The following is a 15,737-nucleotide window of genomic DNA, read 5'->3' as shown; positions in this document are numbered from 1 at the left end:
TCACCAGGGGCTTTGGTGAAAAGTGCTCTGACAGGGTTTTCACAATAGCAGCATAGTTTTTAGTCCCAGGTTTGTCAGGCTGGACTAGTGCACGGAGCAAATTATATGCTTTAGGTCCCATGACACTCAAAAACGTCGGCACCAACTTCACCCCTTCAATGCCATTTGCTGCTGCAAAGTACTCAAAACGTTCAGTGTAGGAGTTCCACTGCTCCGTACCTTCCTCAAAGGGGCCGATGCTTCCCAATATCCCCGCCATAATAACAGCTGGGATAGGCTGGCTGGTTCAGCTGGCTGCCGCTGTTCGCCGTCAGACATGCGTCGCTTTCACTGCCGGTGCTAGCAATGCTAATGTTGTTAGCATACCTTGGTAGCCTGGCTCCGTCGTAACGTCTCCTAACTCTACTAACTCTACTAAACCGACGAAAACACACGTAAGTCTCGCCGATCCTCGTCGCCACTTGTTATATCCTAACTAGGTATGTTGATATAACTAAATATACTTTCTATATAGTAGAGCAAGCAGGAGCTGGAGACCATGTTACTGTAATGGTGGTAACTTTATTAGTCGACAACGGAAACGGAACACACGTCATACATATATACTAGGCAGTACCCGGATGCCCCACAGGGTGGTAGTATAAGTACATGACAAAAGAGTTAATGTAACGTAACAATAAATTTGGGTGAAAATTGTTCACTTGAGTCAGTGAAAATTGTTTTCGCCTTCTGTCGGGCATTTCACTGACCAATAATAGGCAAAGCATGGGTGTTAAAAAGGGTGGGGTGAGACGCTCGTTCCCGTGCGCAACATTTAGGGTTGATTGGGATAAAGGGAAGCAGGTGTGGGAAGAGTGGCCCGCAAATTCCACTTGCGTGCGGTGCGCTTGCGGTGCACCTTTTATAAATCAGAATCAAAATGTTCTTGCTTTGCGTACGACGAAACTCTCTTCTCTCGTCTATATAATATCTATGTTCCAGACTGCTTCAACAACGGAGTCAGTTTAAACGTGATTCGTCCTACTGTTCACCTTACTATTCATGATAATACATGTCATAACATCCAAGTATTGTTTAATAATTACAGATTAAGTAAGACAAGATACACTGGTGGTGCAATTAGTAATAATAGATAGCTCAGTAATAAAGTGTCTGTGCGCTTAAAATGTTCGTAGTCCGTATAGATGGGGTGTGCTTGGGGATGATAGTCAATTGTCTACAGTGGGCTTGTTCATGTTCTTCAATGTATGGATATTGCGATCATTGGACTTATTGGGACGTTACCCACTGAGCACTCGGGAACAGTGTATCAGGAACGGTGCTCAACTTGTCCAGCCTTGCGCTATGTGCAATGAATATGAATATAAAAAGTGTATATATTTGCATGAATATCTATATACGAACAAAGATATAGGCTACATTGTGATGGGTACAGGACAAGGGAGAATAAGATATGGGCAGTGTGCACGTATATTCTTTGTGTGCACTCACATAATATGTGAGGTAATATTTCGATTTATGTTGGTGGAAATTGTATCCATTTCAAAGCGTTTCTCCTGTTTCATCCTTCTGCCAGCGGAGTCGCAGTTGACATTTCTCGAGTTTCTATGCGTACGCATGGATCACAGTGTGCGTAGCCTAGAGGTGCGCACAGTTTTTATAAATCCCAAAATTGTGTTTGCATTCTCTTGTGAACCCACTGTCTACACCTGACTCATGATCACATTTACAACATGATTAGAATGCTTACACAGCAATCAGGTAACGCTGATGAAGCACACTAGTACTCCTGTTTGTCCCCTAATAAGCTACAGGGGACATTATGCTGTGATCATTTGCTCCTAGGAACACTAAGACAATTCATGTACATCTGAGTTTCAGAGGAGTACTTGAATGCCAAAAGTATGAGGACACAATTATGCTCTGGGGCTGTTTTCTTGGGTGGGCTAGGCCCCTTAGTTCCAGTGAAGGGAAATCTTAATACTACAGCATACAATGAGATTCTGCCTATCACCTCAACATTTTTCTGAAGAAACATCTGTCTTATCTCTGAAGTCAGATGACTTGGTGGTAGGAGGGACTGTAGTGCCAGGTTGGGTGGGATCTTCTCCTGCTGAGATGGGCAGTTTCTGGACACTATATCTCACCATCACCGATCATCACCTCTCTCATTCTCTCTTTGACTGACTGCAGCACTGACTGACTGATCACATACCTGGAGCACCAGTAGGTAAGTCGAAGATATTATATAATCAGACAATCATTTAACTCTGCTCTATACTCCATTGAAGGGTTTGCCCCTATATCAGTTAATGTTGAGAATCAATCTGGATATGAAACGTCTGTGTAGTTACTCTTTAGAATAATATCATTTCTGCATTTTGTCATTGAGGATTTGACTTGTTGGTAAACAGTTTTAATATCATTTATTGTTCATGGAACACTCGTGTTTATTATCCTTGTGTAGGAAATGGTGAAGCATGTTTTATTCTTTTGGTTCTACACTCCAAATGTTTGGATGTGAAATCAAACAATTACTATCTGGTTAAAGCAGAGATCTCAAATTTGATTTGATGGTATTTGTGTACATATTGCTTTCACTATTTAAATGTTACAACCGTTATGCATAGTCCCCTTATTTCAGGGTACCCAGAAGTAATTGGATAATTGCCTTCCGCCACATAATTTGTCCAGGCATAAGAGAGCTGTCAATGTCTAGTATTAATTAATTAATTATTCATTCATTCATTAATTCATTGCCTTTGGAGTCTGCTACTGGAGAAAAAGACCCCAAGTAGGGGTCTTTTACAGATTATACAGATTATGAAATAATACAGATTATGAAAGTGCAGATTGTAAGCTTTCAAACGATTTGTCACACATTGAAATAGTTGAAGAAGATATGCTTATCTTATTTGAATGTTAGTACAAACAGAGAATAGTAGAAAATCGCTCTGAATCAAAACACGCATTTGCAACACTCGCGTTGGTAGCTAGCTTAGCAGCTAACAAGAAAACACAGCTATGTAACATCTAACTGCATGTTTAGCACATCACAACAGGCTGATAGAGCATCAACATGCAAAAAACAAATACCTACACATAATTAGATGATCACACATTCCTTGCTTTTGAATCCGTCCTTTGTTTGTTTACAAACCACTAACTCACCCAGTACGAAGCACGCAGTACCTGTCTCTTCGGTTAAATACAAATAAATACATATGCTCTTTTAATTAAGAGTATTAGGGCTTTCCCTCCCGAAAGGGGGGGGGGGGGTATATTCTGAGTTTAAAGTCCGAATTTCTGAGAAAAAAGTCCGAATTTCTGAGAAAAAAGTCCGAATTTCTGAGATAAAAAGTCCGAATTTCTGAGATTAAAGTCAGAATTTCTGAGATAAAAAGTCTGAATTTCTGAGATAAAAGTCAGAATTTCTGAGATAAAAAGTCTGAATTTCTGAGATTAAAGTCAGAATTTATTAGAAAAAGTCTAAGATATTGGTATCACTCAGATTTAAATGAGGTAATAGCCTTTGTGCAGGAGGAACTATCGGGAAGTGGCCAAATGCAAGGCTATCGTTGGATGCATCTTCGTGCCATTCGAATGGGATTCGTGGTGCAACAAGATGTGAAACGACGTGGACATGACTTGCGCAGATGATGAACAGTTCCTTTAAAACGATGGTAGTGTGGGGAGCAAGCATAGCCTGACGCTAACACAACGCCAGTTGGTGTGACCAAATTGAGCTATTTCTTTTACTTGAATGGTGAATCTTTTCATTGACGTTACATTCCTTATTATACTGTGGTTCAGCATAATTCTGTGTCAATACAATAATCATTTTCTAATAGTACCGATTTTTCCCATTCCTCTCAACAGACACCTCCAAGCATGGATGATTTTGCATTTGATTTAGACAGTTTAGATATAGATGACATTTTCACTAAAGAGGAACTGGGAAATGTGACTCAAGTGCAACTTGAGAAGCCTTCTGTGCTTGGACTCTGGGCGCTTCTGGTCTGCTACGGCCTGGTCTTCCTACTGGGCGTGCCGGGCAACGCTCTGGTGGTGTGGGTGATCGGCTTCCGCATGCCGCGCTCCGTCACCTCGCAGTGGTTCCTCAACCTGGCTGTGGCCGACCTGCTGTGCTGCCTGACCATCCCTCTGCTCATGGTCTCCCTGGCCTGGGCCCAGCACTGGCCCTTCGGCTTTGTGGGCTGCAAGCTTCTGAAGGGCCTGGTCTTCCTGGTCCTGTACTGCAGCGTGCTGCTGCTGGTGCTCATCAGCCTGGACCACTGGCTGCTGGTCAGCCGGCCCTGGTGGTGCAGGAACTGGAGGAGGCCCCAGCGGGCAGGCTGGGTGTGTGCTGGGGTGTGGCTCCTGGCGCTCCTGGGGTCCATCCCCCAGTTCGTCCATTTGAAGGAGATCCGCCTGAGCCCCACGAAGGCCTTGTGCGGCAGCTCCTATACAGAAGCCGGCGGCTTGGCGGTCACCACCCTGCGTTTCCTGTTGGTCTTCCTGATGCCCTTCCTGGTGATCGTGGCGTGCCATTGCGTGGTGTTCCGCAGGGCCAGGAGCACGGGACCCAACGCGGGGAAAGGGGGGGCGAACGCAGCGCGTACGCGACGGATGCTGAGGGTCTACGTCCCCGTGGTGCTCAGCTTCTTCCTGTGCTGGCTTCCGCTGCACGTGCTGGACTTCGTGTTACTGGAGACCCCTCTGGACTCGCCGCACAGTGCCAACGTCCACGTGGCACACGCGTTCGCCTTCTGCCTGGCGTACTCCAACAGCTGCCTCAACCCGCTGCTCTACGTGTGCCTGGGCCCCCGCTTTAAGGACAGCCTGTCTCGCTCCCTGCGCAATGTGTTCAACTTTGCTACGGAGGAGCCGGTGGCCGCGCGATTTTTTTCTCGCGTGCACGCGCATAAAACGCGCACTGGCGCTCAAAACAAAGACGTAGTTTCACCAAAAACTAGAGGGTGGCAACAATTATAATTTCTTAAATAGCGGTTAAGTCATTAAAGCCGAGCAGGTGATTTTATATAGAAGGTGATCAAATACCAATATATCCTACAGCTGCAGCGGAACATGCGGAACGCGCATTACACACACACACACAGAAAGATCAATACGAAGTAGGCCTACATGAGAGTGCACGCACAAAACCGACTAACGTTACTCATTAACTGTTTACACAAGTAAAATCACAGTGTGACAGTCAGATGGAGCATTCGGTAAACAACAACAGCAAGGTAATGCTATCAGTTGAGTTAAAGAAAACCAACTCTTACCTTTGAGGACACCAACATGAGACCTGCTTACCCATACCTCCTCCGTTCTGTTCGTGGTGATTTTAGAGGCAATAGATTATTTTTGCCCCGCGCATATTGCTATGAATAGTTTGAAGCTAGGTGCTTGCACGTTAGGTGCGAGAATGCTCGGTTAACCCATTAGCGGGAACATTATTTGTTTCACAAAATAGGCTGATTTAATTGACCATGAACATCAGAGGCATACATTACGAATGTTCATTTAAAATACTCTATACTGAGCACTGGTATAAGAACATGAACCAGAGAACAGCAGTGTTATGTACGACAGTATGTCATTGCAGCACTTTGTTGCACTTTACGACGTCACGTTCTGTACGTCCGTTAGAGCTTTACGACCTGTGAGTGTGTGTTGTCAGAATGAATGGCCCTTCAGTAAACGGAGCTCAGTTTGTATACCTGTGTGGATCTACATTTATTAGCATAACACAAACATAATAAGCAGTAAATGCAATAACCCACAGTCGTCGTTGATGGTGTTGCATTTTCGATTAGGATACCGGATTAAAGGCACCAGCGTGTGTCCCGCTAAATTCGGACCAACCACAAAACTGTTTTGAAAGCGCGTCGCCCTGTTGACGATTCAGTCTCGATTGCAGTGCGAACACAAACGACGAGGTTAATTGCAACATTGTAACATATTGTAAATAACTACGCTCTAAATCGTAACGAAATGTTGGTCTGGAAGCGGCCTAAATCTAGCTTCAATCAGCTTTTTTTCTGTTCTCCGGTCATAATAACTCGCTGCCTTTCTGCGCAGCCTGAATCAAAGTGGACTGTCTGAATCAATTAGTGGCGGAGGAAATTCATTCGTGGCGGCCCGCCACGAATAAATGCATATAGAGGAAACACTGTAAATAAAACACTGTGCTGTACTCTATGCTATGCTATAAATATCCTAACATTTCCTATCTCTGAACCTTATGTGCACGAGGGTTGTCATATTGCACATAGTATTATTGCACGTTCATTTAAAGTGTCGCAGTTTGCAGGTTTGAAATGTTCACAGTTGTGTTTCAGTATTGCACTTGATCTAGTAGCTGCCATTAAATTGTCTAGATTGTCCAGGGCCTAGAACCTAGGTCTTTGCTGTGTTCAGGGCCTGAATGGCCCTAGGGTAGAAGCTGAGCTTCAGTCTATTTGTCCTTGCGGACATGGTCCTGAACCGCCTGCCCGAGGGCAGCCGAACAAAGTGTTCGTTCCCAGGGTGGGATGGGTCTCTGGAGATCTTGGAGGCCTTCCTGAGGCAGCGTGTGTTGTACAGCTCTTCCAGAGAGGGGAGGGGGGCGCCGATGATCTTCTGGGCCGATCTCACGACTCTCTGTAGCGCTTTCCTCTCTGCGGCTGTGCAGCTGGAGAACCACACGCAGATGCAGTAGGTGAGGATGCTCTCCACTGTGCAGCGGTAGAAGGTCACAAGCAGCTCCTGTTTGAGGTGGTATTTCCTGAGGACTCTTAGGAGACTCTTATGTCTGCACATTGGGTTAACAGTGACCAGTGTTTCCCCTACCATTGCCTTGGGGGGGCGGGCCGCCCCCCCAACGGAACCACCCGCCCCCCTTAGAAAGAGGAATTATTACGGATGTAAACACCAAACATCTGACAAGCAGGCTAAAATATCTGCGTTTTTTAAACGCACCCAACCCGAATCTGGCGAGTGGCAAGCCCATAGGCTCGTTGGTAACATAATATAAGTCCGCCAGTAGTCTCGCATAGTCAAACCTATCTCTCCACACTTCATTTCGCACTGTGCCGCGCTGGAGAATAATACAACATTGTGCGCGAGACGAGTGTGTGCGCGAGTGTGCGCGAGACGCGAGTGTGCGCGAGACGCAAGAAAGTAAGCAAGTTGAAACGTTAGCAAATATACTTGCTGAGTGTTCTGACAGAGAACGTTGGTTAAAATTGGTCGTTATTATTGTGACTAGAAAGTGTCTGACTATAATTCCATGGTGTAAATAGTCAAAGAACTAGCAAGCTAGCTAGCTCAGAGGTGATGAGATGAGCTAGTGCACACTTGTCAGCTAAAGAGCTAACTGGATGCACTTGACTTTATTATTTTAGTTAAAGTAGATATACAATCTTTCTTATTCTGCTAGAATTGGGCTTCATTGTAATACCATAATGGCATATGTACAGTACATGGACAGTGGATTGAAGCATTGGAAATGTCTGTTTTTTTTATAGTTGGACATGATCTTTTTTCAGGTGAGAGTAATGTCAAAATGACATTATCTGACTGCATTGCCCACAGCAATCCAAAAGCTATTATAATTATGTTATAAATTGATATGGATCAATTTATACCTCTTATTAGATTAGAAATACTCTGGTTGTTATGTTTGCCTTTTGGTTGACAGCAAAAGAGGGAGAGGAGGATAGAGAGGGAGAGAAGGAGAAAGAGCAGGATGGTGTCGGCACACCAGAGAGAGAGAGAGAGAGAGCAAGAACCAGGTGAGAAAGTGGACAGGTAGTCAAGACCACATAAGTAAGTAGCCTTGAGAACCGGTGGTTCTGGAGCCTAATGGCCCATAGGGCAGGAGCCTATCTCCTGTTTCCGTAGCGTGAGGCGGCTTAATGTACAAGTTAGTACACCCCCTGGACATGACGCTGGTATGTCGCAGGGTCTTACCCCCTGGGGGGGGGGGGGGGTCCATGCCACGGTCCATGCCACCCCCCCAAGGCAGCAAACCTAGGGGAAACACTGGTGACACATTAGTGTTGTAGCGATTGTTCTGTTATTGCTGAGTGATGATATCTGTATATCTGTGATGGATTGCTGTGTCCTGATCTGTATATCTGCGATGGATTGCTCTGTTCTTGCAGTCGATGATTAGATGTTTAGTAAAGCCACGTTGAAATACATGCTACGAGTGAGTGTGTGGGGTGGGGAGGGGGGGCATGAGCATTATTGCAATATTCTGCTCAACAAATAATTGTTACGCAATAACTTCCTTCTCTATCTTAGTTCCCTCCAACAGTCACTCTGACTTGTGTAAACACAACACAACTTTTTTTGCATTTCACTGACATTCCATATAAACTCCTCAAAAAAAGTTTGGAAACGTTATTTCAGTCGATTCTTCCTCCCCTTTAATAATACCAATTGGTATTATATTTTATATCGTTGGAAAGCCTGATTAGTCACCTTTACAACGAGGTACAACTTGTAAGGATCATGCATGACCAATTGGTATTATTAAAGGGGAGGAATAATCAACCAAAATAACGTTTCCGAACTTCTTTTGAGGGGTTTATTTTATTTTATGCAGAATTACCATATACTACAATTTGATTAATGCATCTTTTGTTAATGTATTGGCAAGTATGGTATTACTTGGTATTGGTATTATGGTGTTACAACCTAATTACAAAAGTGTTGAGATTGAAGAACCCTGATGAACCATCTGAATGCAAATACCTAAAGTGCAAGTTGTTGTTGTTGATGAATATGTCTATTTTCCCTCATCTGTGTGACTGCTTATCAGGAAACTGCTGTCGGTGCATGTGACGGCTGTTGTTTAGTGTGCAGTGATTAGTGTGTGTCTCTGTTTCGGTGTCAACCAGGTTCTCATCCTAGTCCGGGGGTTCCACCCATTTCCCGATTGGAAATGCAATGATCTTGACTGGAGCAAGTAGCTCCAGTCCACTCCACAATCAGCAGGGGCCACCTGGCTTTAAACCACTCTAATTGCTAACCATCTACAGTGTTTACCACACAGCTCCCACCACTTTATCTGACAGAGAACCATCCTGGGTGGATGGACTAGTTTGTTATTTGTGACTCTTTGATTTTGGTGGTTAAAAACACATCCATGGGGGTTGTTTTTGATTCATGTTTTGGTACTTTGTTTTCAAAGATTATGTAAGAGTATGCATGAATTTGTTGTTCATTGATTGTGACTGTTGTTCATGTTGACACACAGAGCACCTAGTTTTGGCACAGTAGGGTTTTAGGGGCGAACAGTTTTGTGTATTCTTGTTTTAATGTCACTTATTAGGTTTCGGGTTATGTTATGGAAACATTATTTAGTTCAGGTTTTGTCAGCCCATAGGGATTTTGCCTCTTGTTGATTTGTTTGTTCATGGCAAATAAAATACCTTCAACATCTGGTACTTTGTTACTTCCTTTACCCCAAGCAAACTGGTATGTAACAGTGCATGCCATATATTTGTGGTTTGGCCCAAGACTCATGGGTTACTCAGATGTTTTGGGTCCTTTGAAACTGTTACATGCCCTAGAACAGCCCAAGGCTGCAAATATTTCTCTCATATGTCTTCTCAATGTCTTCTAAATGTCTTCTAAATCAACATATTGTTATTTTCCACCTGTTTGTGAAGATTGTTTGATGATGTACATGTCAAATAAGGTATGGTTTATATATGAAAGCTCACTACCAGGGGAGTGATGATGAATGACTTTATCATTCCTTCAACAAGTAATAAGTTAAATAAGTTGGTTTTCAAATGCACTGGACTCATAATAGCTTTTCATCTGTAAAAGGGAAAACAATCATAACACGCTTCACCCATTAGTCTGCCATCTGTCTATCCACAAACATCTAGGTCATAGATAGTTGTCTGGGTGGTATCAGGCATACTGTCTTTCAAGAGTTGTCCAGAACTTAAATGATCTATTATTGGGGATAGTTTGTTATAATGCAATGCTTCCTCAACCGTCCACTCTCTGTTTGAGGAACAGCCACACACACACACACACACACACACACACACACACACACACACACACACACACACACACATATTAATTTTAATTTAATTAATTAATTTTGCCATTTAGCAGACGCTTTTAATCCAAAGCGATTTACAATTATGAATTACAGGGACATTCCCCCTGGAGTAACTGAGGGCTAAGTGCCTTACTCAAGGGCACACTAGTAGTGGTGTGGTTTCAGGCGGGATTTGAACTCACAACCTTCCGATCACAAGTCCAACTCACTATCCACTAGACCACCACTACCCCACTACACGCACACACACACACACACACACACACACACACACACACACACACACACACACACACACACTGTGCCTCTAACACACTTTTGCTGCACTCTTTTGTCACATGATATGTCTTACATATCACGCCTCTAAACATACTGAGGTCATGTTCTCACATGAAAGTCTGAATCATGACCCGGAGCAAGTGGATGAGTTCGCAACATTGTTGCATAAATTATTTCTCTGATTTGCGTTCTCACAGCCCTTCATGTAAACGAAGTAACATACGCAATCGAAGCAACAGACGTGGTAGTTGATTGGTCAGAAAAATTGAAAATTGCCCATTCGTCCCTCTCTTATCCAGATCAACACGCATGTGTTGATCACCCCTCCTAAATTTCGTTGTTTGGTACCTGTACTATAGCAATGACAATAAAGACCATTCATTCATTCATTCATTCATGTGCTGTTGTTTCCTATGGACTGCGAAGCGAAGCAAAGTGATGGATGCGTCGTTTGTAACCGGAGCGAAACCACCCTTTTCAAGCGGAGCATCCGTTGGTTCTTTGCTCCGGGAGCGACTTCGAATGCGCGCTCACAGCTCCAAACGACGCAGAGCAAACAAGTTTTATCCTAAACTCCGATTCCAAGTGAGGCAAATGTTCTAGTGAGAACACCCCCTTAGACTATCTGCGTATGGACTACTATATTATCTAACTTTTTACAAGGCAACTGAAAAACGCATGCACTATGCATTGACCTCCCTAACCCCCCCCCCACACACACACACACACACACACACACACAAATGAAGTTCCTTGGGGAAAGATTAAATGAAGTCCCTCTAATGCTGTCTAAGAAGATGTAGATGGCTGTCAAAGTCTATAGATATGACACCTTATTTAAGACCAGACTTTGTAAAAGGATAACATTAAAACCGTTCATACCTGTCTCTATATGATACACAAATGACTCATTATTATTTACAAAGACACTGACACACAAAATAAAGTTTCTTTACAAAATGTATTGCTGTCGACATAAACAGTGAGAGAGTTAAAGAATCAATTTTGAGAAGAGATTTTGGAGTTTTGACAAAACTCTCTTTCCAGAGAAATTGAGCAGTTAATACTAGTTTCAGGAAGCGTGTTTGAACGATTGGGAAAACTGAAATAAATGTAATAAACTGGCTCAAATGTAATTAAAAAAAGAAGGTGAAAGAACAGTGACTAAAATAACATTTTCTGTTATTATCAGACTCCCTCCACTCCTGTCAGAAATTCTTTTTTTTAACAATCCAAGAAAAATGAGCTAAAAAAAATGTAATAATCTTCAGGACAGTTGAGGGAATTTAGTTCTATAGCATTCATGTGCCTGTATGAAAGTTGAGAAAATTAGACTCACGTCAAATCATTTCACAATTCCACAAAGGCGGGTATGTGATGATGGCAGAATCTCAAATGTGAGCAATAAGAAAAGAACAAATGATTGAGATGATCCCGTGAGACGCTTCAATCAAGTTCAATCAAACAGAACTAACATCATTTGGAAAATAATCCAAAACCATCCATCAGAACATCAACCCAGACATGACAGGTTGTTCTACCTCAGGCGGTGAAGCTTGCACGGGCACGGTTTGCACCATTGGCAGAGCCCTCCTGTGTTTTCGGCACCGCGGTCTACAGTGCACACATGCCCATGTCTGCATGGATTCGAATCCGGCCCATGCCCTGTTGACATGCCCTCTCTCTCTCCCTTCTCTCCTTACTTTCCTGTCTGTCTTCATTGTATCTGTCCAATCAAATAAAAAATATGAGTGAGACTGCCCCACAAAAATAACTTACCACTAAAATATAAAAGTCATTGAGAACGGAAGATGGCGGCCGGGGGCGAGACTTTGGGTGGTTCCAGTGTGACTCAAAAGATAAAAGGTTGTCACATAAAGTTCCTCTTTCTTTTTTTCTGAGTGGGACAGTCCCACTCATATTTTTCTTTTTATTGCGATAGCGACAGTAGAGATTTGACAGGAAGGATGGGTGAGAGAGAGAGAGAGAGAGAGAGAGAGAGAGAGAGAGAGAGGAGGATAGAGACAGTAGAGACTGACAGGAAGGATGGATGAGAGAGAGAGAGAGAGAGGAGGATAGAGACAGTAGAGATTAACAGGAAGGATGGGTGAGAGAGAGAGAGAGAGAGAGAGAGAGAGAGAGAGAGAGAGGAGGATAGAGACAGTAGAGTGTGACAGGAAGGATGGGTAAGAGAGAGGAGGATAGAGACAGTAGAGACTGACAGGAAGGATGGGTGAGAGAGAGAGAGGAGGATAGAGACAGTAGAGACTGATAGGAAGGATGGGTGGAGAGAGAGGAGGATAGAGACAGTAGAGACTGACAGGAAGGATGGGTGAGAGAGAGAGAGAGAGAGAGAGAGAGGAGGATAGAGACAGTAGAGACTGACAGGAAGGATGGGTGAGAGAGAGAGGAGGATAGAGACAGTAGAGACTGACAGGAAGGATGGGTGAGAGAGAGAGGAGGATAGAGACAGTAGAGATTGACAGGAAGGATGGGTGAGAGATAGAGACAGTAGAGTGTGACAGGAAGGATGGGTAAGAGAGAGGAGGATAGAGACAGTAGAGATTGACAGGAAGGATGGGTGTGAGAGAGAGAGGAGGATAGAGACAGTAGAGACTGACAGGAAGGATGGGTGAGAGAGGAGGATAGAGATAGTAGAGATTGACAGGAAGGATGGGTGAGAGAGAGAGGAGGATAGAGACAGAAGAGATTGACAGGAAGGATGGGTGAGAGAGAGAGAGAGAGGAGGATAGAGATAGTAGAGATTGACAGGAAGGATGGGTGAGAGAGAGAGGAGGATAGAGACAGTAGAGATTGACAGGAAGGATGGGTGAAAGAGAGAGAGAGAGAGGAGGATAGAGACAGTAGAGATTGACAGGAAGGATGGGTGAGAGAGAGAGAAGGGATGACAAGGATGGAGATGGCATGTTGTGGCAATGCTGTCACATCACTTTGCTGAGAACTTCTGTATCAACCAATAAAAATCGGTTTATAGTGCTTCCGTGTGGTGTAACACACACACACTCACACATTTTAACAATTTACCAGACGCTTTTATCCAAAGCGACTTACAATTACAGATTACAGGGACAGTCTCCCTGGAGTAATTTAGGGCTAAGAGCCCAACTCACTATCCAACACGCTACATACGTACTACCAGTCCACATTCGTACAAAAAAAACACAGCGCGGGGGAAAGAGAGGTAGAAAGAAAGAAAGAGAGAGAGAGACAGAGAGAGAGAGACAGAGAGAGAGAGAGACACACCGAGAGAGAGACAGAGAGAGAGAGAGACAGAGAGAGAGAGAGAGAGAGAGAGACAGAGAGAGAGACAGAGAGAGAGACAGAGAGACAGAGAGAGAGAGAGAGAGAGAAAGAGAGAGAGAGCTCCACAGAACGCCAACAGATGAAGTCACTGATGTCTAAAGCGTTGCCACATGTGTTCCCCTCCGCTTCTCTGCGACAGTTTGAACAGACAGACGTTCTATAGCCTCGTAATCCTCCGTGATGAGAAGCACCAGCCTAGCCTCTAAGTCCACCAGTCCTGCCCGCTCCGGGACTTCTGCCCCTGGGCTGAGACAAGCAGAGAGAGGAGCTTCAGACCCAAGCGAAGGTGCAGCATTGATGATGCTAATATGCTAACACGCTAATATGTGAGGTAAATGCTAAATGGACTGCACTTATACAGCACCTTAGTCCAAAGCGCTTTACAGCGGCCTCTCATTCACCCATTCACACACCTGTTTACACACCGATGACGAGGTAGGCAAGCTACCACGCAAGGCGCCGGCCCCGCTCATCGGGAGCAATTTAGGGGTTCAGTGTCCCAATTGCCCAGAGACACTTCGACATGTGGCCAGCCGGGGCCCGATCTGCCGATCTGCCGACCTTGCGATCGTTAGACGGCGGCTCTACCTCCTGCGCCACAGCCGCACCATTAGGGTGCATTTCAGGAGAGTCAAACCTGAGGTAAGGTGCATTTCAGGAGCTGCGGTGAGAGTCAGCGATAACAACACGAACACACACAACCTCCTCAGACGATAAGCTGGAGGGCAGAGGGAAGGAGAGATAGAGGGGAGAGGAAGAAAGAAAGAGAGGGAAGAGTGAAGAGGGAAGAGGGAGGAGAGGGGTTAGGGGGTCTGTAGTTTGGTTTCCAGGATTGTTGTTATCTCTGCACTCATCTTTTGGACGAGTCTGCGGTCGTTTCGCTGGGTAGCAGGGAAGGGGGGAGGGGGGGAGGGATGGAGGAGGGAAGGATGGGAGGAGGGAAGGAGGGGAGGAGGGAGGGGAATGGGGGGGGGGATGAAAGAGAAAGCTGGGGAACGAGAGGAATGAGGAAGGAATAGGTGCATCTCTGTGTGTGTGTGTGTGTGTGTGTGTGTGTGTGTGTGTGTGTGTGTGTGTACAGCAGAGGTTCTCAAATTGGGGTCCTCGACCCATAGCCAGGGGGGTTATCAAATTGGGCCGTATCATTAAAGTATGGGGGTCATTTGCATCAAGCTGCAGTAAAACATTCAGCCAGACTGGTCCATTATGCTCTGGGCCAACAGAACCTGATATGACTCTGTACAGAGTACTGAGTTCAATATGGATCTGAACGTGTGTGTGTGTGAGCCAGTGTGTGTGAGTGTGTATGTGTGTGTGCGTGTATGTGTGTGAGCCAATGTGTGTGTGTGTGTGTGTGTGTGTGTGTGTGTGAGAGCCAGTGTGTGTGTGTGTGTGTGTGTGTGTGTGTGTGTGTGAGAGCCCGTGTGTGTGTGTGTGTGTGTGTGTAGTGTGTGTGTGTGTGTGTGTGTGTGTGTGTGTGTGTGTGTGAGCCAGTGTGTGTGTGTGTGTGTGTGTGTGTTCACATTCTCAGTCACACAGCTCTTCCTGATTATGGGAAGAAACAACAAGGAGCAGGAAATTAAAGAGTCTGACTGGGAGACCTCTATAACACACACACACACACACACACACACACACACACACACACACACACACACACACACACACACACACACACTATCTCTTTTTCTCTCTCTCTCTCTCTCTCTCTCACACACACACACACACACACACACACACACACACACACAGAATCACACGCACACACGCACACACACTGAATCACACACACACATATGCACACACACACACACAGAAACACAGAAACAAACACACGCACACAGAAATACAAAAACACACACACAGAAACACAGAAACACACACACACACACGCTCGCACAAGCACACGCAAACACAGGATGTATCAACATCTGCATGCACAGCCACACACAGACACTGACCGCATTGCACCACACTGACAAACATTCACACACACACACATACACTGTATTTTCATTGCGAGAGACCAAGGAAACCAGTGAGGACCAATCCC

At 44.7% G+C, this 15,737-nt stretch overlaps 1 protein-coding gene across 1 annotated transcript; it reads left to right on the top strand.

The window, feature by feature from the left end:
* Positions 1-3,891: 3,891 nt before the first annotated feature.
* LOC308158043 (C5a anaphylatoxin chemotactic receptor 1-like) lies at positions 3,892-8,969 on the top strand (the record flags this gene model as incomplete). The annotated part of the gene is made up of 2 exons (XM_080531634.1): positions 3,892-4,890; positions 8,898-8,969. 2 exons carry the CDS (start codon positions 3,892-3,894, stop codon positions 8,967-8,969), a joined length of 1,071 nt encoding a protein of 356 aa, XP_080387760.1.
* Between the last annotated feature and the right edge of the window lie 6,768 nt (positions 8,970-15,737).

This window comes from Nansenia antarctica, assembly GCF_963989245.1.
Source record: "Nansenia antarctica genome assembly, chromosome: 5".
Classification (NCBI taxonomy): domain Eukaryota; kingdom Metazoa; phylum Chordata; class Actinopteri; order Argentiniformes; family Microstomatidae; genus Nansenia; species Nansenia antarctica.
The sequence above is the reverse complement of the archived record's forward strand: the minus strand, read 5'-3'. Positions and strand labels throughout refer to the sequence as shown.